Source organism: Emydura macquarii, unplaced genomic scaffold (assembly GCF_026122565.2).
Source record: "Emydura macquarii macquarii isolate MOO-44397 ecotype Brisbane River unplaced genomic scaffold, CSIRO-AGI_Emac_v2 contig_1477, whole genome shotgun sequence".
Classification (NCBI taxonomy): domain Eukaryota; kingdom Metazoa; phylum Chordata; order Testudines; family Chelidae; genus Emydura; species Emydura macquarii.
The window spans coordinates 22,890,775-22,918,517 of record NW_027131614.1 but is presented as its reverse complement, the minus strand read 5'-3'; the positions used below and the strand labels follow the sequence as shown (position 1 = coordinate 22,918,517).

Sequence of the window (27,743 nt, the reverse complement as noted above, 5' to 3'; positions counted from 1 at the left end):
TACAATGGGAGTCGAAAAATGAACATTTGTCAGAAGAAGAATTCATTCCTGTAGAAAATTATAATAAATGTAAGTACTGCTAATTATACAATGCTGCTGGAGCAAAGTAACAAAAGGCTCCCTAATGGCCCATACAGTGCATATCAACAAAACCCATTGTGACTGTCATCTGGTCTTTTACAAACATATTGCTTCATCAAAAGAACAGAATACATTATGAGCAATAACTAGCACAGCAAATACCTTTACGTTTTTCATGTGAAATGGCTACATAGCCAACTAGTACAACTCTTCATTGTTCCTGAAATAATAAACTCTGTCTATGTTTAGGTTATTTTATGATGACATACAAAAGAAGCCTACCATTTCTTTAATTTGTACTGGCTTAATATGCACTTTGGATATAGAAATTAATTGATTCAGCATATATTAACATTCTCCTCAATGCCAATACCAGAATTACCATTCAACAGCGCAGATACCAAACAGGAACTGGACTGGGTTCAGAGGTGGGAAATTTAAAATAAGAATTGTGTGTTATAATGATAATTTATTATGTGCCTAGAGTATTAAAGTTGAAATAGTGGCGGCTACAACGCTAGTTCAAAGAACCAGGCCCTGTTGGTGTAGCCATGTAGTCCAGCAGATGAACCAAAGGTGAGTTCCTGTGGTTCATCAATCTGCACTAAGAAAATAGACTGTACTCTGTTAAAAATATATAGGATGTTAGAGTTTGCCAAGATTGGTTATTTTATTAGTAGTGATTTTTCTCTCTCTCTGTTTCTTTGTCCCCTTCTGTTCTCCACTCTCCAGGTCCTCTTCTGTTTTTCCCATTGTACTTATAAAGCCCTGCCAGTTGACAAAGGAAATTGACTCAGATCATAATTCTTTATAGTAAGGCATTCCTGTGAGGTTGGTAGCAGTGTGAAATTGAGAAGGAACAAAATTTTGATCCAAATCAGTTCCATACTACTGCTAGCAATATGGACAAAATGTCACTTCACAGAAATGCAATCTCTCTCAATTTCATATGAGAAGAAGCAATGTGTTGCCAAATTAATCCACATCCCAGGTGCCCAAACTACCAATTACTTTTATCCTTGACAGGAAGGACCCACAGGATAGATGTATCTAGCACTGATTTGGTTTGAGTTGGTAGCAGCACCACTTACGGTATTGAGCAGACAAATAACATTAGCTTAAAGGAGTCAACTGCAACTGAGAATAATTCTATATTTTATTATGTCTTCAAAAGCTGTACAGAAGCATGATTTAATAATTCCAAGAACTGGATAAGAATAAGATTGATTAAGAAGTACAGCTAAGTCTTTTGAAGATATATTGTATCAAACAAAAGACTGTCATTGAGACTAATATTTAAAAATATAGCCTCCAGCTTTGCATCTTTAAATAATAAGCATGTTCTATAGCATTTGCAGTCACTGTCTGGAAATTAGTTGTGTAATCATTGTAAAATCCTTATATATACGTTTAATTGTTTCCAGGCATAAAACTGGAGGCCAAATAAAGCCCTTTGTATTTGTGTGTTGCATCAATGAAAGGGAGTGTTGAAATTGCTGCTGTTGGTTGTATTTTATTTTATATACCTGTAGTACAACACTTCATAATACAGGGTCAAAATTTGAAGTGTGTACACCTATGATTCATTTCCAAAAGCTGTGTTTATCCATGGAAACTCGTATCTGCATTCCTAGATTAGGTAGTTACTTACCTAAGTACTCATATGCTCATTACTATACCTGATTTACATGTGCAAATACTACTTTACAGGCTCAGTGAAAGCATGTTTGTTTATTTTCAAGTACAGCTCAGGATTCATGATGAAGAAGAGGGAGGACTTTGTTGAAATGAATATAAAGTTAGTCCTTTCAGGAAACCACTAGACAATTTAGTTTCTTCTACTCTCTAGCTCCTAGTCTTATTAAGCATAACCATTGCTTGCTAGTGTTATTAGGGAGGACTTCTCTAATTCCTAGCCTGGATCAAACAGTCATGGAAGGAGCTATTGATTGCTTTACACACTCACACATAATCTGGCTAGGAGTATGTTAAGTAAATGATACACAAACAGACCTGATTATTCTGAGTTTTTTGGGGAATTCATATTTTTCTGGATTAAATAAAAAGCCTGAATAATCATAAAGCCATTGTGGATTACTTATTATTTTTCTGATGTTGTAGGCAGAACAAACTAGTTCAATCTGTACCATTGGAAGAATGCAATACATCCTTAGAAACACACATATTGTAGCACAAGAATGTGAGATGGCAAAACACCATATGACTTCAATATAACTGAAAAAAATGTCTAAGTTTTGTTGAAGAACTTATCTTTTAGAATTAGAATGAGAAAAAGAATGTAGCTTTCCTCAGTTTGTGTGATTCTGAAGAACCATGCCAAAATATTACAGAGGCTGGAGGCATTAGCTTTCCTTGGTGCTATGCTATTTCACTAATGCTTTGATAATGTACTTATAAAACAACTATACAACCAGTGAAAAGTGGTGTGTCTATTATAACAATGTAACACTGGCAGGACATATTAGGCAATAGTATTACGAAGAATATAAGGAAACTCCACCAGAAAAGCATTATGGATCAGGCCACCCAAATACCCTGAGAGAACCTGTTTCAGTACAAGGAAAAAATATCATTGACTACACATTCCTACTTGTCACCTGCCACCTCACACTAGAACCCATATGGGGTATCATCAAATAATTACAATCCATACTTCATGGGGACAACATCCTGAAAGAAATCTTTCCCCAAACCCCTCTTCTGGCCTTCACACAACCCCCCAGCCCTGCAAAGCTCATCATCAAAAGTAAGCACCCCACAGACCAGGGCACCCCAACTCATGGTGGCACCAGACCCTGCCACAATGCCAGAGGCAAAACGTGCAGTCATATCTCCACTGCTGTGATGATCAATATCCCCCACAACACACCTTTCAAGACCCATGGGTCCTACACATGCCTATCACAACATGTGGTGTACTTTATCCAGTGCATCAAATGCCCCGACAACAACTGTGTGAGTGAAACCAGATAATCACTACGCTCTCAAATAAACTCATTGAAAATGATAAAAGATAAAAACACCTAATCGCCCATGGATGAATCCTTTTCACAAAACAGTTACTCCATATCTGACCTCTGAGTCTTGTCTTCAAAGGAAACCTGCACAATACCTTCAAAAAGACAAACCTAGGAGCTTAAATTCATAATTCTGCTCAACACTAAAAAAACATGGGCTTAACAGAGACACTGGTTTTATGGCCTATTACAACAACTTGCAACACATACTGCTCCTTATCCTATGATTGCAGAGGTGTTGGTCAAGTTGTCCTACAGTGGCCCAAGAGCATGAGTACCAACTTCAGGGCACACTGTTAAGAAGCTGAGTACAAACCCCAAACTGGTTGTGAGTTCTATACTTAGATTTCACCAACCAATTATCTAATGTAAACTCCTCAAGCACTATAACAGCCTTAACATGGAGTCACAGACAGTCCCTTTGAGTACTCTGATCTATCTTGCCACCCAGGTAAGTTTAGTTTTGTGATAGATGGTTCCTTATGGCAGGAATCACAACAATATTCAAGTTACTCCCAGTCCCAATGGACCAGTCATTTACCTAAGGTCAATTGTACCTTAGATCTCACACCAAAGACAACTCTTGAGTAATAAACTATCTAAAGGTTATTTAACTAAAAATATAAAATAAGAGAGTTATTTACAAAGTTAAAGCAGACAAACATACACACACAAATAAGTTCCAATCTTAAGTTTCAAAAAGTAAGATGCTTCTATAATAAGCAAGCTTTGTATGTCCTTTAGAATTACCCCAAGCCAAACATCAGGGTTTTGGGTTGTTTTTTGTTTGTTTGTTTGTTTTTGCTTATGCTTAGTAATTCTTGCCCCTCAGAGTCCAGCAGCATAAAACATACCGTTTCTCCTTGTTAAAGTTTTTTATTCCTTCCCCCTCCTTCTGCTTCGAGTTGGAAATTCAGCTATGGGGAGAAATTCACTTGCACATCTCCTCTTCCAGGGGCAGGGGAAGGGAGCAATCAACAGTCTCTTGTACGCTGATGTTCCACAACAGTTTATTTGGTGTCGATGGGCCTTCATTAGTTGGGAAGGAGAGCACACTTTCTGTTGGAAACTAGTATTTCACATTCTTTAATCCTTCTCTCTTGTCTGGTGATTTACAGTTACAGAGCAAACACTTAAATATTTCCTTATAACAAGGAATACAGATATTATAAGTAAAAGTAATGCATGCAGCAATTTACAAGCATTTCATAAAATCTAAACACAGTCTTATAATTCTAATACCTATACCAGCACACAGGTGAGCCAGACTGGTTCCAGCCATGTATTTGTCAGTGTTCAGTTGAGACTTAGGGGCCTTGGCATGAGCTGGCACCTGGTCTGCCAGTGGCACAGTGTTAATTGCCCATTTTATTGTGAGTGGACTTCTACAACATGTGCAACCCCTTATGCTTAATGATTGGTCCCACTTTCTATTTAGCTTGAACATTTCTGGTTTCCTTCTCTAGACCTCAAGGAGAGTTCAATGAAGCTCTAACCCTTGTCCCTTCCACCAATAGAATATAGGATACACAAATCCTAAATGGTAAATTATAATGAAATCTTTCTTAATTAAAGTGTTGGGGTGAAATCAATGGTAAAATTCCTTTCCACTTCACCGAAATAGGATTTCACTTTTTGGCATTTCCAAACTACCATAATGTAGCACCGTTTCAGGGTATGTCTTCTATCTAGTTTGTCAGGTGCCTGTTTTGTTTAGTTGCTTGGATTATTTTCCAGTAGTCATTGAGGCTAAAGGTCTGAAATGATGCTATAGCATTAGTGATAAAGCTCTAGAGATTTTTGAATAATACATGGAACAGAACACCTAATATAAGGTTTGTTTGTTCAGTGGCATTGTCTTCCATAATATATATTTCTTTAAGAACTGGCTAGCTTTGTCAGGTTTTCTGAACCTGCAGAGTTTCGTTAATGTGGCCAGAGAATTCATCTCAGAGTTGGAGGACATTTTACATTCAGGTTGTTGATTTTAATAAGTATTTAAAATATCTTTTTTCTCTTATCAAGTCTGTTAGAGTGACCCATGCTATAATGCTTCCTAAAAAGTGTACTTACTTTCATTTATGCACAGTTTCTGTGGATTCATACAAAGACATAGTTTTTTTAAAATTTCTTGTTCAATAGAGGACCCTTTATCAGAGCTGACTGTAGAGTACCTAGTACAATAAAACCCCAACTTGTTTGAGGCTTGTAGTCATTACTATTATACAAATAAATAATAACAATAGAGCGGGGAATAATTTATACAACAGATGTAGCCCCCTTTCTATTTGTGAATAGACTTCAATTTTTACAAATTTAATTATTATTCAACATTTCACCAGTGGCTTATGCAAACATATTTCAGCCTATATTTCACTCATGAGCAATGATTCGAGTAACCTGTATACTTGATTTCCTATTGGAGTTGTGTGATTGGTCACCTAAGTCACATGATATTGTTTTCCAGGGGAGTAGCCATGTTAGTCTGTTTTTAGCAAAACAGTGAGAGTCCTGTGGCACCCTAAATACTAACAAATTTATTTGGGCATAAGCTTTTGTGGGCAGAAACCCACTTTGTCGGATGCATCTGATGTTGTTTGTTTCCTTACCAAATGGCTTCTGAACCCAAAAGAGCTTTCTAGATGACCATGGGGACACTTTTGATGTGAATCCTCATTAGAATTTGTATGAGTATTTATGTATCAATATATATCCACATGAATGTTCAGAACACTTTTTCTCAAACACATTTGCAAACAAAACTTGCTTCTTGTGAATGTCTATGAAAAATTAATAAAACTTGGGGAAAGCCATCAAAAGCAAATGTATTGCTTTTGTGTTTGTGAATCCTTTTTTGCAGTATTTGTGCAGATTCTATCCCTTACTACATACAAAAAGTAAGATAGGATTGCCTCTATTAAATATTTTTTTGAACTTTCAATTCTAGGAATTATATTCAAAAAGATAGAACAAGTGAAATCTCATTGTGATCATGTTGTCTGGCTATTCAGGAAGACAGACAGGTGGCACTGAATGTGGTTTTAAATAGGCTGAAACTTTATTTCTTAAGTATTTGGGAGTACTCAACAGATAAAATTGTGCAGTGCAGGTACTTCCATATATCTGGGGAGCTGCTGTCAGCCTTTTCCCTTTCCAATCTGTTCCTATCTATCCCATTGCTGAGGCCTCACCATCCATCCTTGTATAAGGATTAAGGGACACTAGAAAGTGGAGGGTTGACTCTCTTCCATACAAGGTCTGGGAGCCATGAGCCCCGCCCCCATTCCTACCCCCACCAGTTCCATAACTCACTCTGGGCAAGGCAAAAAAACCAACCTTGCCTCAGCCACTGGCAGTGAAGGAAAATTCCTTTCCAGACCCCTGAGAAAGGGAGCAACTAGCATAATGCTTGCAGCGTATAATGACATGGTATTTTAACTATGCCCACGGATGGAAGGGTATCTGCTGCTAGTCTAGTCTGCGTTAAGTAGGACTTTCCTGGTACTGTCCTAGGTATAATCCTGCCCCATTTCCAGTCAGCATCCCCCTGCACAACCTATTCTAGCTGTACAGCTTTCTGCCTCTTTACCTGGAATCAGGCAATCCTCTCTGAGTGGTCAGAAACCTTAAATGAGGCAATGATCCCCGTCCTAGCAGCCTACTGGACATGCCCCATCCCTGCAGTTAAATGGGGCGACTAGGGTGACCAGATGTCCTGATTTCATAGGGACAGTCCCAATATTCAGAGCTTTTTCTTCTATAGGTGCCTATTAGCCCGAACCCCATCCCAATTTTTCACGTGTGCTATCTGGTCACCCTAGGGTCAACTCACCTTCTCCATCCAGTCAGGCAAAGGGTCCCATGGCTTAATGTGCTGTAAGGACATTCTGGCCACTAGAAGTCTTTTGTCTCTTTGTTGATATAGACTATAGTACAGAAAAGTACTTAAGCAGGTGCCTAACTGGAAGTATGACTACCCACATGCTTATAGTCAGGATCTGTTTAAGTACCTTTCTGAATCAGGGCATGATTTGGTATGACCACCATTCTCTGTGCAGCTAAGTTCAAGGACTTGACTAATAGGAGTGATGTAGGTAGAGAATGAGACAATTTGACAGAGCTGTGTTGGGAAGCTTATGAGTGTAGCAATGCTATTGATCCTTCATTTTCATTACCACTGATTTCACCCATTTTTTAAATTAAAAAAATGTCATTTTTAACAGTCACAAGCAAAGTGAATTTGAAATTAAACTGTTTGCCTATATATCCAACAATCCGTGCATCATACTGCCTGTTACTCATTAGATTTATATACTATTGTTAGGGAAAGTAAGGCCCCAAAAAAGGGAAAAAAGTTAAAATTCTGAGCTATCAGAAAGCTTAGTAACATTCTTTTCTGTAGCAATTGGCAGCAAACAATAAAGTTCTAAATGAACACTTTGAGATAAAATTTTCTTCACTTTTCTGAATTTTCCTCTATGGCATAGAGGCATTTTATTTAAGAAAATTATTCAAAGTTTGAGATTCTGATGGAAAAAGAACAGTGCTAATGAAGACAAGCAGAAGAAGGAACAGAAGATGAACCCGATAGACATTACTGTGAATATAAACAAATTTGGTAGATTGCAGATTTCTTAGAGCAGGAACAAGAAAGAATTCAGCCAGTAGCAACCAGTAGTAGTGTGAAGTCATACGTACATGATTTCTGGCACAGTGATCATCCCAAATGTTCCCTAATAGTTTTGCTCATTATTTACATTTCACTGAGACACATTTCTTGTCCATCTCACTTACACATCAAATGTGATATTGATTGGAGGCTGTTCATTGATTCCACACTGATGGGTGTGATGTTCTGTAAAGCAACAGACTTTAGGTACAATGTTCCTATATATTCTTCAGGACAGTACTGCATTGTTATGTCTGGTTATAATCTGTTACCAGATGAGCATTGTATTGTGTTGTTTTCATAGTCATCACAGATTTCACAGAAAATGGGAGTTGTTTTGATATTTGCCTTGGAAAACAAACAAACAAAAAATATCTCCCTGGAAAAACTGTGAAAGATCAACCTTTTTGCCATTTTACACCTGCTGTTAGAAATGCTGTGCAAAAGCCTTATTGGCCAAAAAGTCTATGTTTAATGTAGTGTCTGTAATTTGTGCAGCACACCTGCTAATGTTGTTGGGGCCATTAGCTCTCATTAGAAAGAATAGCATATAGGCTGGGACTTTACTGTAAGAAGAATAATCTGCCTGGGAAAAGCAGAGCAATTCTGGCACTAAAGTTCAAGATTGCAGAAAGAGGCAACAGGCAACTTCCCAATAACATTAAAGAAAATCTGAAGATCTGAAGCTCATCCTACGTGGTCAGTGAACTAATTTTGCCATGTAGTCTATTAAGGCCTGGTCCACTGATGTAGGCCATAAACCATCAAACATTCCACCCTCATTAAAAGGAGAGTGCCATTCTCCTGAGTCATCATAATCTTCAATCTTCCAGTTACTGTTTTGGGAAAAAAAGCCACCTTAATTATCAGTTGGCTTGCAAATCACCTGTATGAACTTGCCTGCCAACACTCAAATATCAACTACACAGTGCAAAAGGAAATAACCCCTATATATTAACAAATTTAGAACAAATAACACAAGAACTTCAAATAGCATACACAACCAATCAAAAGACATAATCCCTCTGCTTCAGTACCTGGGAGGGCAGTGGGGGTGGGGAGAAGGGGGGGAGGACTGAAGAGGGAAGGCACAAGATAGGACCTATCCTTTCTAGAATGTATGGACTGCACCTGGCATATTCTGGGCACTAACATACACAAATCATCATAATAGCCCTATACTGGCCCTTAGAAGTTTGAACTTCTTCCGCAATACCTGCTGGTATCCTAGGGAAAAGCACAGTTTAGAATTTTTGGGATATTAAGGAAATTAGCCCAGTTGCTCTGGAGGAAAAGGACAACAGCAAGTCAGCCGAGGAAGGCTAGTGTAGAACATATGCCAGATTTGAGAAATACTTTTGTCAGTAGTATTTGTGTGCCAGTCTACAGTGAAAGTGCTGGAAGATCTGTGTCACTTAATGTAGCACTGCACTTCTACATGATAAATGCAGCACCACAAAACGAATGCATGTGCATATATACTATACAGTATGTTGCAGCAGAATATTTTCCTGGTGCAAAAGTTCCAGAATGTTTTTAATTGATATTTTTTCCAAATTTGTTGCATTTATTTAAAAATAATAGACAAATTATCCTTTTCCTGTATGTAATTTTTCAATGCATATTTCCATGAAATTAAAAGTGAGTGGAACTTTTGGGGGTTTTTTCTGGTATATACTGAATGTTCAGCAAGTAATTAAACCCATTGACTTTTAACTACTTACGCATAAGTGCTTGATTGGACCAAAGCCAATCACTGTCCATAAGTAAGCTCTACCTGTACATTGTTGTTTTCATCTTTATTGTTTTGTTTATTTTTACTTTTGAAAATACATACTTTAATTTTAGTTCACCCCCCCCCCCTCCTCCCACACACACACACACACACACACAAATAAAATACCAACTCACATACATGACTTGCTTCTATGGAAAAATAAATAAATAAATAGATAGAATAATGTAATTCCATGATACATTAGCATTTAAAAGATGGAGTCTGACTTATCCACAGGGAAAAAGGCTTTTATTTTTTGACGTAACAGTGAATTAAGTGACCCTTTCTTTTTTGTTAACTAGGGTTGAATAAAGCTTAAAGGGGTTTCAAAGAACATTTCACAAATGCAATCTGACTGATCTGAATCAGACACTGCCAAAGTGTAATACATCCATCTGATCAAAGGGACTTCAGGCTAGATGGCACTACATTGGTTTAATTATGTACCTTAGGCAAGTTAAAAAAACAACGTAGGCAGGAGATCCTGTGTTTCTATTGCACCTTTCTATGTTAACTGTGTTGACCGTTCTGTGTATATTTTGTTTCCTTTAGGCTGTACTTTGGAGGTACAAGTTTTCCCAGCTTAAAGGGTCTTCAGATGATGGCAAGAGCAAAATCAAATTTTTGTTCCAAAATCCAGATACTAAGCAGATTGAAGCAAAGGTAAAAAACAAGAAATCCATCGTATTATAAAGCCAGAAGTACATTAAAACTGGTTGACAACAAAACAAGTAGGGAATGAAAGAATTAAAGTCAGTCTAATTTACTGATGCTGAGAGGATCTTCAGATTAATGTGTGAAGTTAGTGAATTAAGTGAAAACACAGTAGATACTAAGCGGAAGTGTGTGAATAGGTGCACAGTAAAATTGGTTAGTTAGGATTTTTAGTACCTAAAAAGGAAGGTTTTAAAATATTTTATTTAAATTAAATCAATATGTAAGTTTTATGTAAAATAGTCAGTTTGCTCTTTTATCACAGAAAGAGAGAAAGCCAAGAGGCATATCTAGTTGTCTTGAACTGGTATGTTTCCCACTTTACATTGTCTTCATGCTACTCTCCATGAGCAGCAGCAGTAATATGTATTATATGCCAAGGTACACATGGACCAAAGGTATTGATGTGCTAAAACCCCTTTGAACTGTCTCAGCGGTGAAAGATGTAGGGTGGATTCAAATCACCATACATAAGAGCTTGTCATTACAGTTCTGGTTCCAAGTCAGATTCAAATTCGGAGGAGTCTGCTTTCCTGTTCTGGTTTTGCCTCAAAGAAAACATTAAATCAGTAATACCTGTGAGATTTCTTCATGGGTTGGTGGACATCTTCTGAGAATAAATGATTTCTACTATCCCAAATAGTCTAACCCTTCCAGGATGAGCTGATCTCACAAGAATTCTATTAGCTAGAGCTGCCTTTGAATCTGAAACCTAACTGTAATTTGAATAAGAAACCCCAAACCTAATGTGTATCTAAATTGTATCCAAACAGCAATAAATTGACCATCTCTAGGCAGGTACCATACTGTGGTGCAGCACCACTAAAGCCAATGGAGTTTAATCTTGCTGGGCTGGAGGTAAATTGACCAAATGAGTTTAAATAAGGATAGAGCTCTGAAATAATAATGGAGCTCTGAAAGTAAACATAAAATGTTAAGTTCCAGAGGGGTAGCCGTGTTAGTTTGTATATAGCAAAAACAACAAGAGTCCTGTAGCACCTTAAAGACTAACACATTTCTGCGGGCATAAGCTTTCGTGGGCTGCAACCCACTTCGTCAGATGCATCTGGGGTGCAGCCCATGAAAGCTTATGCCCGCAGAAATTTGTTAGTCTTTAAGGTGCTACAGGACTCTCATTGTTTTTGTTATAAAATGTTAAATTATTATATTAAAGAATTATGCATCTACATTCATTAATGACATGATAAATTATGTTAGGGAAAATACACTATGTTTGGGCCAGTTGTTAAATTCAAGAAAAAATGGTTGAGGTACAGTAGTCACAATGCAAATCTAATCTTTTCTCCCTACACTTTTCTTTGTTTTAGTAACATATGTATATTACATGATTTATACTATGAGTTATACCTAACTGTCCAATACCAATCTTTTCCTCAGGTATATAAAAACTCACATTGAAATCATCAACAGCGAAGGGTGTCAGAATTTGGCTCTCAATACATTAGGTTTTTAATGCATTTTAAAGAAAGACATTTTCCTTATTATTATTTCCTTCAAATTATGTATTAATAGGGTAGATTGTTTTTTCTCTTAGCTAATAGGAAAGCAAAGCCCACCAACCCAGTATCCTGTGGTACTTTTTCTTATGGCAAATAATTAAGAACTTTTTATCATGCTCCTAAGTAGCTACAGTGCAAAATAAACCACTACGTTTTTTATTATCTGTCTTCTATTCTGTTCTGGTAACATAAGGTCTTCCTTTTACAACTGGTTCAACTAATGATGAAATATTTCTTCAGGAACTTCTAGAAATGCAAAGATGGGCTAAAGGTTCTTGCTTTTAGATAAATGAAAAACAACCATGTTATGGCTGAAATTAAACATAATGTTTATTATAAAATGTGTATTTTGAAGGAACACCACAGTTGGACCCTGCATATTTCTGTGTTTCTAAATTAAAATCATAGGGCCAGATTTTTAAAGGCAATTAAATCCCATTGAATTCAGTGGTGCCTAAATACCTTTAAAAATCCCACCCATAATGCTTACCTACCTTTCTGAGATCCTCTTGAAAATACTATACAAGTTCTAAGTATAACCAAAGGCCAGATTCTGCCATCCTTATGCATACTTATATAGCTACTCCCCCAAGCTGTGGCTCAAGCATTCTCCCTGGTGCTTGCTACTTGGAATGTCTTCTTCCTTTTCCTCAAGTGATGAGTCCTGGCTTCTTTTTTGTGATGTCTCCACCCCTGGTGACTTGTCACTGTGCTCAGGATACAAGGAGTGCCGTCCCTTAGGAAAATGAATACTACTACTAATGGGCAAAGAATATAAAACCCAATAGGTAAGAAAAACAAAGCACATCAACACAAACCCCTAGCAAAAGGACTACACACCCAAAAATAACAGTATAACAAGGGAGGACTTCACAGGGAGCAGGAAAATGAGATCTGGAGAAGGAAAGGGTTAGGGTTAACTAATAAATACTAATCAACAAATTTGCCACCTCCCAACACTCACAACTCTTCCCAATCCCCGACTCACTCTGTGGCACCTTCCCAGGCAGATGGTACACTGCGTATTAGTCTAGAGATGAGTGCCACAGTGCTGTGAACATTGGACAGCTTAAACAAAAAAGGGTCCCCTCCTGCCTCCCTGGTTTGGAGTCCTGTAGAGGTCTCGGCTGGCTCTTAGGAGCCAGCTATGGGTTGGATCACTGCCACTCTGGAGGCTGGTCTCTGCAGGGCTGGGGAGGAGCAGTTAATCAGAGACTCCCTGCGCTGTTCTGCCTTTCTCAGCTCTCAAATTCAAAGCTCAAGCTGACGCTAAAACTAATCAGGCCGTCCCCCTCCCACTGTGAGGTTATGAGCAGCCCTGCTTGTCCATATCATGCCATGCAGAAGCCTTGCTATTGGCCTCAGCTGGAGTTTCTAGTCCATTTTGTCTCTACCCCTGACTCCAGGCATTCTGGGAAATGTATCAGAAGGGTTTGGTCACAGTTACTATTTTGTCCACAAGGTAGGACACCTAGAGGCTCAGTCCAGAGTTCCAGGAGCTGGCAAACTCCAAGTGGAGGTTACACTAAATAGTGCCTTAATCTGAAATAAATTCCATTGAAGTTAATGGGACTTTTCATAGAGTTAGATGTTACTCATTTGGATGAAGGAGGCAGAATCTAGCTCTAATTTATTATCATTATTATTATATGTTATTAAAGTCCCTTGTTGCTTTCTAATGTTTTTGCTTTATCATGGTGGCACATTCTCAGTACAGCAAAATGGAAGAAAATGTCTGCTAGTTTTATTGTATTTATTTTCTCCTAATGATCAAAGCATAACACAGATCATAACATGAAGTTTATATTAAAGAATCTCACAGTATTTCAGCATTGGAAGGCACTGAGGCCTTTGTGTTAGGTAGAGTTAACAATTACAGGTTGTTCATGTTTGAGCTGATGCACTTTAAGAAATGTAGATCATCTGACATAGCTAGTCTCCAACACAATTCAGAGTGTTCGTAAAGTGATAAGATTGTAAACTAAACTGACATTTTAATAATTTTGGCCCTGCTTCCTCCACACTTACTCATGTTAAAATATAACTTACTCTGGCAGTAGGCCCATCAAAATCAGCATGAGCAAAGGTGGCACAATCTGGCCCTCATTATTTTGTTATTTACAGTGTTACAGAGCATGGTATTTTACTATTTTAAGATTGGGGAAATGTTGATTGAATTTTCAGAAATATTTATTATCCTGGATTTCATGTACTGGTGTGCAGATTTTGTTAGAGTTAGAGCATGGGAATTCTGCACTGCATGTGAATATTCCTATCATTACTTACTAAAGGCTAAATGACCTGTAGGCACAGGCCTGTTGTGGGTGGGTCAGACCCACACTGTCCCAGGAGGAGCATAGGGAAACATTATGCCTCAGACAGACACAATGCTTCCTGCAGCTCCCCGGCTGCACTGCAGAGAGAGTAATTTGCCTTATAAAGGGCGCAACTTACTTCGTTCTGTATGGCCAGCCAGGTGTACTGACCAGCTATCTGGCCCACAATCTGGGAGTCCATACCCACAACTTTTTTTCTCCCCACCCTGGCATTCCACAGTAATAGTGAGGTAGCAAAGACAAGGCATACAGCTGCCCCACGCTTTTGTATAACCAATGGATCTGAGACAATCCTCTTCCCACTCCAGAGGCTCATCATGTGCTGCATGAGTGGTGCTGCCCGAAAGCAGAAGAGAGAGGCCGTCTTCTACAGCATGAACAATGAGAGTCCTGTAGCACTTTAAAGACTAACAAATTTAATTTCTGCAGGCATAAGCTTTCGTGGGCTGTAACCCACTTCATCAGATGTAAGGAATAGAAATCAGAGAGGAAGTATATATATATACATCTAAGGGTAAGGAACAACAATGGGGAAGCTAGGTATGAGCAAAGTCCATTCAATTAGAGTAGTTGAGGCCTATTCACAACCATTGATTAGGAGATGAGAATATGTGAACAGTGACAATTACTTCTTGTAACCATTCCAAGTCCCGATTCAGACCCAGTTTGATTGTGTCAAGTTTGCATATGAGTTCCAGTTCTGCAGTTTCTCTTTGAAGTCTGTTTTTGAAGTTTTTTTGTAGAAGTATAGCAACTTTCAAGTCAGCCATAGAGTGTACTGGGAGATTGAAGTGCTCTCCGACTCATTTATGGATGTTACCGTTTTTTATGTCTGATTTGTGTCCATTTATTCTTTTGCATAGTGACAGTCCGGTTTGGCCAATGTACATGGCAGAGGGGCATTGCTGGCACATGATGGCATATATTTCTTTAGTAGATGTACAGGTGAATGAGCTCCTTAGGGTGTGGCTGATGTGGTTAGCACCTGTGATGGTGTCACTAGAGTTGATGTGTGGGCAGAGCTGGCAATGGGGTTTGTTGCAGGGGTATGTTCCTGGGTTAGTGTTCTTGTTGTATGGTGTATGGTTGCTGGTGAATATTTGCTTCAGGTTGGCGGGCTGTCTGTAAGCAAGGATAGAGCCTCCATTTTTAAATATTTTTTCTGGCAGGCTCCATCTCTGACTCTCAACTAATGTCACAGAGAGGATTTGGCCATTTTATTTCCTTCACCCTGATTCCTTTTCACCCTGTGCTACCTTCACAGCTTGGGAGGATAATGTAGCCCGGTCACAGACCTATGTGAAAGTGCTTGATATGAATCTCAATGTGCAAACCTCACTACGCCAAGACTGAGATTCACCTCACCTAAATATGTCCTCAGACTTCCTTCACTCCATTGTAGACATTGTTACATGTGCCATGCATCCCTTGCTGACCACATAGCTCTCTGAGCCTTGGCATAGGCTACCTGTGTGGTAGCATCCCACTGGACCAGGAAATAGGATGGCTAGAATCCCCAAACCAGAAGTATTGGTTGAGTCTAGAGAGGGGGGAATTTCAGAGTGATTAGCTATTGACCCAGTGTGTGAATGAATTTGTTAATATTTTATACATAATCCCAGAAATGGATAGGCACATTTTAAAGAAATCTAAATAACTATGCACTTTAAAATTTCGCACTGTAGCCGGTTGTGTTGTCCAGCAATTCTCCTATATTTTGATGGACTATGTAGCATTACCACTATTGATGTTGGGAAAACCTAAGAAAACTACTTGCCTCCAGAGGATATAGAACAGCATCCATTCAGCAAAGTCAGCCTGATTTTTTATAGACATTAGATCATCACCAGAGTTTATATTTCTGTGTAATGACGGAAAGCCCTTCAGTGACCCTGATACTTAATGTTTTTGTAATGCCACTAGACTGTGCTTTTTTTAGTGTTTTTCTTGCCTAACTTAACAAAATGCAAAATTGACATGCTTTGAGGTGCACATCATCATGTGCTATAGATTTAGTTACAGCTTTAGCAGGTGTATTTCAGAGGGAAAATCATTGAGCATACATTTTAACATTTACATTACTTTGCACAAATATCATGCAAATATAGGTTACTGTTATTTAATGACTCTCTACTAGGCCAGTGTTTTAGTAATTATGTTTCTTTATAGTCCTTAGCAATTTTACTCCGAATAATTAACCCTTAATAGGTCAAATTCTGGAGTGTTTATGGAGCAGTGCCTAGAAGGAGCCACCTGCACTTGATTGGCTGCAAAGTAAAGCCTAAGTGGCTCCTGAGGAGAAAATCACTCAAGGGCAACATTAATCACGGATACCCTCCAGAAGCTCTGATTCCTAGTGGCTATTTCCCAGCTGTCACTCAGCTGGAGGGACTGCACAGATTCATGCAGCCACACAGGATTTTCCTGAATGAGAACTACAAAATAGAGTTGTCAGCTTGGGGGACAATGAAGCCCGGCATTCTCTTTACTGCCTCCATTCCCTGAAATCAGGGGATGAGACAAGGAAGAGGAACAAGGGCAGAGCTTACTTCTCCCTCTGAGTTACAAATGTGTTTGGGGGTGGTATGTCCTATCTTTCTAGTTACAATTTTGTGACTCCTTAGTGCCCTTTTTCTCCATTGCAAGAGCTTCCTGGGTGTTAATGCAGTAGCAGGGCTGGAGTAACCTCAAAAGGTGCTGCATTTCTCAGTTTTATCCAGTTCTGTAAGGAAACGATGAACTAATACAATGCATACAATTCTGATAAAACAGAGTATTTTAAATCATATACGAGATTCTGTTTTATTAGTGATAGCCCCAAAAAACAAAGTACCATTTACCATCCAAACTGAGCCACTGGCATTGAGATTCTTTCATCACCATACCTAATTTCCATTTGAGGTTAGTAAGCAAAGAAACAAAAAGATTCCATAAACTACCACTCTGTATGCCCTGATAGAATTAAATGGGATTGCATAGTTTGTAAATTAGAATAGATTTTAGCCCTATATGATTAAGAGGCTTACTTTTAACATACATTGATTAAAGTATATGTATCTTACATTTGTGCATTGCAAACTATGTAGCAAAGTATGCAGCATTAATGTCGAATTACAACCATGACAACTATTCAAAGATGTCTGAATTTATTGATTTTATCTCTAAGGGCAGAAAACAATCATTTCAGTCTATGCTAAAAGAAGGGCAATTGATTGCAAGTACCTCATTGCAGGATTCCTTTTACATCATTGATACCACAGCGAGAACAATTGCAACTGCCATCATAATGCGCAGGTCATCAGAGCTTCACTCTGCAGCCCTTCCCAAACAGCTGAAGTCAATGACTGACGATCTTCCCTTTGATAAGGTGAAGCTCTTTGCAGATAACACTGATGAAGTCATGCATACCATGAAGGAATCTAGAGCTATGCTCCGCACCCTTAGGAATTACACACCTGCAACAAGAAGAACTTTTAGGTATCAGCCTTATAACCCCAGATACCAACCTTACTTGCAAAACAGATGGTATGAGCAACCACACACCCGCCAAAGGCCTTAGCGATGCCGACAAAAAAACCAGCAGCCATCAATATTTCAGGCTGCTCTCCCAAAACCACAATTTTGAGGATTTGCTCGAGGGTCTGCATGACCACCACCACCTTTCAGAGACAGAGTCTATAATACCCACCATCCTATTCAAACATCGACTACGCTTCTTTTATCAACTATGGGCAAACATAACAACAGACAAATGGGTATTGGAAATTATCCGATCTGCATATACTATCCCCTTTACCTCCATACCTCGTTCCTTATCCCTCTTTAGGGACCCATCTCACGAACATCTATTACAACAGGAGGTTGAACATTTGCCCCAAATAGATGCTATAGAACACGTCCCTCCCAACACAGAGGCAGAGGCTTCTATTTCCATTATTTCCTCTCCCAAAAGAAGACGGGTGGTTGGAGACTCATCTTATATTTAAGGAAACTGAACAAATTTATAAGGGTACAAAAATTCAGGTTGGTCACTCTTGCTACCATAATACCAACATTGGAACAGGGGAACTAGTTTGCAGCCCTCGACCTTCAGGATGCATATCTCCACATTACTATTCACCTGGCCCACAGAAGATTCCTAAGATTCACACTAGGCAACAACCACTATCAATACATGGTGCTACCCTTCAGCCTTTGCATGGCCCCAGGGGTCTTCTCCAAAATACTTGCCGTTGTAGCAGCCTACTTTCACAGACTAGGTGTCACCATATTTCCCTACCTGGAAGACTACCTGATAAAGGCACGCACCCACATGAGGGCTGCTCCAAGCAATCCAAATTACAAGAACACGATTTCATACACTAGGGCTGATGATAACCGACAAGAAATCCATCCGACAGCCCGCACAACAACTAGAGTTTATAGGCACACACCTGGATGCTCTCACTACCAGGGCATTTCTACCAAAGACCAGATTTGATACCATTGTGAATCTGGAATCTATAATAGAAAAAAGCCTAACCTTGAACATATGCACATGTCTCCAAATGCTAGGACATATGTCAGCCACCACCTTTGTAGTACAACATGCATGATTACACATGGAGCCCTCCAAATGTAACTCGTGACAGTTTACAGACCACACAAACAATAGCTATACAAAATGGTGGTAATGCTGAAAAAGATCACACAATCATTAAAATGAGGGACACAGTCCAACAACCTTCAAACAGGAATCCCATACATATGGGAAACACCTTCGATCATGATCGCTACGGATGCATACCTTCAAAAATGGCATAGATTTTCTTTATGTTGTCAACAGAGGAAACTCATCGAAATAGTTTCACCAATCCCCATTATATTGGACTATCTTCTAGAAATAAAAAAGTAGGATTATCAATTAACTCACTTAAAATACACCTGGCAGCTATTAACACCTTCCACAAACTCATAGATGATAACACAACCTTTGCACACCCACTTGTGAAACATTTTATGACTGGCATACAAAATGTGTACTCAGACATACGTCCTCCCACAATACCATGGGATCTCAATTTAGTCCTAAAGACTATCATCAAGCCACTATTTTGAACCCTTAGTGACTTGTTCATTAATGTACATGTCGATGAAGGCATCATTCCTAGTGGCAATCACATTGGCATGATGCGGAGGTGAGTTTGGAGCACTTATGGCCCACCCACCATGTACAATATTCCACAAAGATCAGGTAACACTGCAATCTAATCCAAAATTCCTCCCCAAAGTTACATCAACATTCTATCTTAATCTAACCATTCATTTACCTACATTTTACCCAAAACCCCATGGTAACGCACAGGATGAGGCCCTCAATACACTAGATGTCAGACGAGCCATAGCGTTTTACCTAGAAAGAACAAACACATTCAGGAAATCCCCCAAAACTTTTTGTATCAATTGCAGAACGCTCCAAGGACAACACCATATCCACCCAAAGACTATCAAAGTGGATTTCCAGCTTCATTCACACATGTTACAGACAATCAGGGGTAACACCATTCCAAACAGTTATGACACATTCAACCAGATCAATTTCTATGTCCATAGCCTTCTTACACAACATACCAATCACGGAAATATGCAAAGCAGCTACCTGGGCTTTGGCCCATACTTTCATTACATCATCGATCAATCATCAAGACACGATGCAACAATCGGACTCCCAGTACTCTCTTCCATACAACCTAATAACTCCGAAGTCCCCTCCATCAACTGAGGGCACTCCTCGAGAGTTACCTGGAGTGGAGCACCCACAGGGACACTACTAGAAGAAGAGAGGGTTACTCACCTTGTGCAGTAACTGAGGCTCTTCAAGATGTGTATCCCCGTGTGTGCTCCACTACCCACCCTCCTCCCCTCTACTTTGGAGTCAAATGTTAGGTACAGGAGGAACAAAGGGGGTTGGGTGTCATGCTCTGAAAAAGACGCCAATGGTGCAGCGAGACAGGGATGGCATATGCGTGACCAGTAAGGGCACTGCTAACAAAAATCTCTGATCAAGGACACAAGGTCACACCAACACCTGGGACATACATCTCAGAACCTCAGTTACTGCACAAGGTGAGTATCCCTCTCTTCTCTCTTCTAGGACAGGATCAGTCAGAAAAGTATAGCTCCTGATAAAGAAGTTTTTATGTGTTCCCTTTTCCATCAGTGAGGCTTGCATGAATCTGTGCCTCTCATCAATCAGGCTGCTGTACCGTGCATAAACCTTCAGTTATAATGTGAAAAATAGATAAAGGTGACCCTAAACATTCAAACAAACAAAAACTACTCATTGCTCTAGATCTATTTAGAATCTACATCTTTACAAAGTTTTTTGTAGATAGACAAACTTTTAAAGAGATTTCAGTTAACAATGGAAAGTAGAACTGTCAGGCAAAAATTTTAGCCAGAGCCCGAATTCAAAGACTTCTTATTAAATCATTATTAAGAGAAACCAAACAAAACTACCTAGGACATAAAAATCCTGTATGACATTACACACTAATTGGCCACCTACTTTTAGAGAAACACAGGAATTTGTCCCATTTAAAGCACATTTTAGAATGCAACCCTAACAATGAAATCGCTGTCATGTTGATATCTCTATCATATATGTTTTTCTTTTTCATCAGTGGTTTAGATGTGGAGTTTCAATGGCCTTTAATTGACATGAGCACAAGTCACATAAAAAGTCAATGGAAGTTGTGCTTCTAAGTCATTTGGATTGTTTTGAAGTTCCCTTAGGTCTTCAGAGTATCATAGAATATTAGAGTTGGAAGGGACCTCAGGAGGTCATCTAGTCCAACCCCCTGCTCAAAGGAGGACTAACCTCAGCTAAATATCCCAGCCAGGGCTTTGTCAAGCCGCAACTTAAAAATCTCTAAAGATGGGAATTCCATCACTTCCCTAGGTAAGCCATTCCAGTGCTTCACCATCCTCCTAGTGAAAAACGTTTTCCTAATATCCAATCTAGACCTCCCCCACTGCAACTTGAGACCAGTGCTCCTTGTTCTATCATCTGCTACCATTGAGAACAGCCTAGCACCATCCTCCCTGGAACCCCCTTTCAGGTAGTTAAAGACTATCAAATCCCCCCTCATTCTTCTCTTCTGTAGACTGAACAAGCCTAGTTCCTTCAGCCTCTCCTCATAAGTCTTGTGCTCCAGCCCCCTAATCATTTTTGTTGCCCTCCGCTGGGCTCTCTCTAACTTGTCCACATCCTTTTTGTACTGGGGAACCCAATACTGGACACAATACTCCAAATGTGGCCTCACCAATGCCGAATAGAAGGGAATAATCACTTCCCTCGATCTGCTAACAATGCTCTTACTAATGCAGCCAAATATGCTATTAGCCTTTTTGGCAACCAGGGCACACTTCTGACTCATATCCAGCTTCTTATCCACTGTAACACCCAGGTCTTTTTCTGCAGAACTGCTGCCTAGCCCATCGGTCTCCAGTCTGTAGCTGTGCATGGGATTCTTCCATCCTAAGTACAGGACTCTATACTTGTCCTTGTTGAACCTCATCAGATTTCTTTTGACCAATTCTCCAATTTGTCTAGGTCACTCTGTATCCTATCCCTACCTTCCAGGGTATCTACCGCCCCCCCTAGATTAGTGTCATCTGCAAACTTGCTGCGGTGCAATCTACCCCATCCTCCAGATCATTAATGAAGATGTTGAATAAAACCAGCCCCAGGACTGACCCCTGGGGCACTCCACTTGTTACTGGCTGCCAGCTAGAAATCAAGCCATTGATCACTACCCATTGAGCCCCAAGATCTAGCCAGCTCTCTCCATTTTATAGTGCATTCATCCAACCCATATTTCTTTAACTTGCTGATAAGAATACTATGGGAGACTGTATTAAAAGCTTTACTAAAGTCAAGATATATCACATCCACCACTTTCCCCATATCCACTGAGCCAGTCATCTCTTCATAGCAGGCAATCAGGTTGGTCAGACATGAGTTGCCCTTGGTGAATCCATGTTGACTGTTCCTGATCACCTTCCTCTCTTTCAAGTGCCTTACAATGGATTCCTTGAGTACCTGCTCCATGATTTTTTCAGGGATTGAGGCTGACCGGTCTGTAGTTCCCTGGATCCTCTTTCTTCCCTTCTTGAAGATGGGCACTATATTTGCCTTTTTCCAATCATCAGAGACTTCCCCCAGTTGCCACGAGCTTTCAAAGATAATAGCCAATGGCTCTGAAATCACATCAGCCAACTCCCTCAGCACTTTCGGATGCATTCCATCTGGTCCCATGGACTTGTTTATGTCCAATCTTTCTAAATAGTCCTGAACCTGTTCCCTCAGCACTGAGGGATGTTCACCTCCTCTCCATTCTTTACTGCCCAGTGCAGTGGTCTGGCAGCTGACCTTGTCTGTGAAGACAGAGGCAAAAAAGGCATTGAGTACCTCAGCTTTCTCCAGCTTTCTCTGTCACTAGGTTGCCCATTCTGTAAGGGGCCCACACTTTCCCTGATCTTTCTCTTGTTGGTAATATACCTGGTAACATACCTTCATCCATTAATTTTCCCTTGGTGTTACTTACTGTAAGGGACTTGCTCCTGAAAGCATAAAATGGTGCATTAAAGATACTTGGATATTTAAAAAAATAGTACATTGATGTTTCGGGTGACTGAACTATATACACTTTATTCACAAAATATTTCTAATATGATTGTCTATTTACACACATGTCTTTTCTACTGCTATTTTTATTAAATATAGAAATGTTTTAATAGATGACTTTCAACTCTCTGTAGAACCAGTTATATCTTTTGAGTGCATTATGCAGGGTTCTGTATCATGACTAGTCCTGAGGTATATTTCTAAAATCACAGCAGCGCCTTACATGAAAAGAAATGTAAGAAATGAGAAAAATCTACCTTATGTCCACAATTGAACATTTTTCATTGCTTTCAACATCACCATCTAGTTCTTCACTATATTCCTCTATTGTCTCCTTCTCCAGAAACCAGAGTACAAGTATGTGTCTCTTGAATTGTGCTTCAGATGCCTTCCCTGTAGATTTTTTCACACTATTGTTGTAAAACTGTTGAACCCAGGTTCTGTAGTTTTCCTATTTTAGTGCTCATTGACTGGTTGGTGAACACTTCCCCACTGGGAAAATATTATCTGTGATTTTTATCAATCCCTATGGTAATCTAAAAAGGTTTTCCTGGATTACCACAAAATAGCTTTTTTAAGTAAGAACAAGCCTCAAGTACTAGTCTGTTCACATATTTAGTATATTTGAAACCAAGTGTTAGTGTTTTATAGTATTCTGCCCTTCTCTCCACAATAATACAAAGTAACTGCTATTAGCTTTCATATGTTACAATCTGTGAATTAGTAACCAATTAAAATTAGTCAGTAGAATAACTCAATGTAGCTAAATTTTATTTAAAGTGATAGTAGTTATTATATCCCATTCTTAGGGTAATACTCATCAGGGTTAGTCTAAGTGATCAATATAGGTATCTAGTGCTCTTTCAAGTAAAGTTGCAAGTACACTTACCTGGCAAGTCTTATAGTTAATAGTTTGGGAAAGAAGGAAACAGTACAATTTAGAAGTAGAACTGGCACTATTGGCAAAATCAGCAATAAATCATTGTTTTCCCTAGTTCACAAATAATGAAAAGTTTGCATGTTCATTTTTTCATTGCTGAGTGAGAGTGTTTATTCAGATGAAAAAGTATCATTCATGTCAGTGGTGCAGGCAGGAAAGACTATAAGTAAGATTGTCCCTGACAAAAATCATTTTCTTCCTGGGAGGTGATCTGGGACCATCTTCTCTTGCTCCCTGGGTGGAGTTCTACTGACAGAAATCCCCCTGTGTTTTCTTCTATTTATTTTGGGATCTATGAGTTCAGGTAAGCTGTTTGTGTGACCCATGACATCCTGACTACTATCCATTGATGAGCAAAATTAAAGTGTAATGTATTACAATTCTCAGCAGCACTTAAGTTCAATTAATGTTTTTAAAATGCCTGCATGTAATTCTGAATCCGTTTTTTATGATGCACAAACCAAGTTTATCAGTTGCCCACTTTTCCTCTAAACCAAATGATTGACTGCAAGGCTGTCTCATTATTATTATTACAAATATGCAAGAATTTTGACATACATTGTTGAGTTCTGTGGCATTATGCAATAGTGATTAGTTGGATCACAGCTGGATCCTTTAGGGTGTGGGAATAATAGTATGCTATCGTGAAAGCAATAAAAGTATACTTTATTCCAATGTTTCCCAAACTTTTGAAAGTTGAGCTTCCCTGTTCATGAAAATTAAACTAATTGTGCCTCCTGCAACCCCTCCGTCTGCTAAAGGCCTATTCATCATACTTTATACGTCTTTTGCACCCTGACCCTGGCTATGCATTCATGCTCAACTCTTTGGAAAATACTGTTGTAGATTTTCATAACATGATTCTTTCTTTCCTTTCTTACATGCTTTGTGAGCAGTTAAATAGTTAACAATGTTGACCTTTTAATGTATTGTTCTCTATATCTGCGTTAGTACCCATTGATATGAATGGTGTAGTTTATACCTCAAATCTATATCTGCAGGCTCTTTGCAAACTCACATGGACGTGTTGTTTTCAGATAATATTCGGAAGGTTTTCTTCACAATCATAAAAGTTAAAGATTTTGTGGTTAAAGAATAGAGATAAAAGAAAAGCTGAGTTTCTGGAGAGGAATTGAGTCTGTCCACACACCCATCATTAACTATTTTGGGGGAGGAGCATTCCACAACTTAGATGCTGCTGCTTTAAAGCATTGTTGTCTTCACAGTTTCTTAGGTGGCTATATTCCAGAGAAGTTAACAAGGTTGTTTTTCTGGTCTCCTTTGCTGTATGTAGTTTGGCTCCTCTGATTTGCTGGCTGGTGGTGTGAAAACAGAAAAAACTGGGATATCCTAAACAGCCTGACATTGGTTGGAATCTTTAGTTAAACCTCTCATATGCATTATGATACATTCCTTTACATGACACATGACAACATACTAATTTTTCCACATGATACTTGCCTAAGTCAGTGCACAAAGTGGATGTACAAGGAGGTAGAATTAAGGTTCCATAGGAAACTAAATCTGGCATTTCCTAACTTTTAAGTGCTTTACTTTGCAACTAAATAACTTTATTTTGATGTAGTATTTTTATAAATAATAATAATAATAGCAGAATCTTTAAAAAATCTTAATGAACCTCACAGGTACTTGTTTGTGGTCCAGGAACAATGAATCTTCCCAGTGTGTTACTATCACAGAAATACTTGTGCTAACTGATAATAATTATGCTTATGCACTGTGAAATTTTAGTGTCCAGTAATGACAATTATGACGTATATAGGAACATTCAGCTAGTAAGATTACTGAACTGATTTGAACAATCCTCAAGATATAATATTAGATTTAATGGGCCTTAGTCTGTTGAGGAAAACAAGTGGAAAATATGTGCATTGTATACATAATACCTAGTATCAATACAATAAATATTTCAATGTTCCAGTGCAATATTGATTTATGTCCTTAAGCTTTGGGTATCATTTAATTGTATTTGCTGAAGGATGAGTAGAAAAAGAAATGAAACACTACTTTATTATAGTGAGTGTTGGTTCATGTTGCAAAGCAGTTTCCATGACAACACCCTGCTTTCTCATGCTCAAAGCTTTCTAAATTTCCATACTTGGTTTCTGCCTGAAAATAAAATTTTGTTGGAAAATTGGAGTAAAATCCCTGGCAGAGCAGTGAAAATTCACTTCTCCCAATGTTTAAAACAAAACCCGTTCTAAATGTTTTTGTTTTTTTTTTAAATAAAGCACAGATGGCAGACATGTGAAACTTGGCATGAACTTAATAATTTTAACTGAGAATTAGTGGCTTGGGGAGTTTAAAAAAACTCTGGAGCAATTAAAAATTCACTTCTGAGCATGGCCAGCAGACATCTGTGCAGATTTTAACAGAGATTAATGAAGCCCCACCCATTTATTCCATTGTTGAGCAATCCCCCAGCCGGGGTTTCTGTTTTCAGGCTGTTTCAACATTTTGCACAAGGTTGGAAATGTTTCATTGAATTACACAGGGTAAAATTCTCTAGAAAAGCCTCAGCACCAGAGACAGGAAAAAATTAGAGTCTTAAAAATATCACAGATGCAGTCATTTTGGAGGGATCTGGCAATTTTTGTTGACTATGCAACATAGACAATATATAGACAATAGAGCAGTCTTAAACTCTATTTTAGACACTCTAAAAATATCATACAGCTACAGAGTGACAGAATAATCAGCCTGTAAAAGGACCCTATATATTGCTTGGCAACATGAAAAAAAGAAGACGTCATCAAAGTGTTCTCTTTTTCTCTTTTTGTTTACATCGAAATAGATGGACCCTGGCATTTCAGTGGGAATTTTGAATGTACTCAACTCAGAAATTCAACCATATTTGCCACAATACATGATTCTTTCATTCATGGAGCTAGTGCAATGTTCAACTTCCCACAGTGAAAAAGAAAGGCAGTCATGTTAGTAACCTTCTATCATACAATTAAGACCATTTATGTTTGAGTCTCAGCTCAGTGATGGGAATTACTTTGTGATGTATTGTTTTGTCTCTTACATTTAATCTCTTTGCTTTCACTTTCAGGAGTTGGAATTTTCCAATCTGTTTGCAGTCCTTCACTGTATCCACTCGTTCTTTGCTGCCAAAGTGGCTTGTTTGGACCCATTGTATGTAGGCAGTCAAGCCACCACTTCTGCTGTTGCCACAACTTCTGGTACTGGCAAATTAAAGTATACTACTTGACATCTTGCATTTCAGCACTGCCACTTACCAACAGTACATAATAATGTATAAATATTCATCACATCGAGACCTTTGGAGAACTGCGAATATGGAAACCAATCCAAGAGGCAAGTCATGTTGCAGTTTCAGCAGAAAAATGGTCACATGGGATCATAAATTCATCTCTGTTCTGCAACTCCAGTAAATAATCCTAGCTGAAACCCTGGAATAGGATGGATATGCTTTTAGTATGATTTATTTGTACTTACATAGTGCTTTAAGCAACACCGGAGGCAAAAAAAAAATGACACAGTGAAGTACTTAAGTATTTAATAAAATTTTCAGCTCTCTGTAATAATACACAACTAGAATCGTCAATTACTTGTTTTCAGATGTTTTTATATGACAACATACAAAGCTCTGAATATGAATTTAGGGCAATATCATAAAATTATAAATGACATAACAGTAAGCAAGAGGCATACAGTTTGTGACAACAAGGAGATGAGCATGAAAAAGCATTTGTGTGAATATCTCCTTAAAGAAGAAAGCACTTTAAACACTCTTGTAAGTCATACTGTTTTCCTACATGGAAACATGCTATTGTTATTTATTTTGTTGTCATTCTGTTCTAATAGCAATGATAAAATTATAGCCATATTGGTCTAGCATATAAAGAAAAATTTAGTGGAGAAACTTTCCCAGACGCAGGACCCTCTTCAGGTCAAAATAGGTGAGATATGAATTTGGTTTCAATTATAAGTTAAGTACAACATAGTTCAACTC

General features: G+C 38.6%; 1 protein-coding gene across 1 annotated transcript in view; it reads left to right on the top strand.

Annotated features, from left to right (window-relative positions):
* The window catches only part of SNTG1 (syntrophin gamma 1), a 503,809-nt gene extending 476,831 nt beyond the window's left edge, over window positions 1-26,978 (top strand). Inside the window, exons 17-18 of the mRNA XM_067553875.1 lie at window positions 10,118-10,228; window positions 26,820-26,978. Of these exons, the coding sequence (XP_067409976.1) occupies window positions 10,118-10,228; window positions 26,820-26,978 (270 nt within the window). The remainder of the gene's footprint in view (window positions 1-10,117; window positions 10,229-26,819) is intronic.
* The last annotated feature ends 765 nt before the right edge of the window (window positions 26,979-27,743 follow it).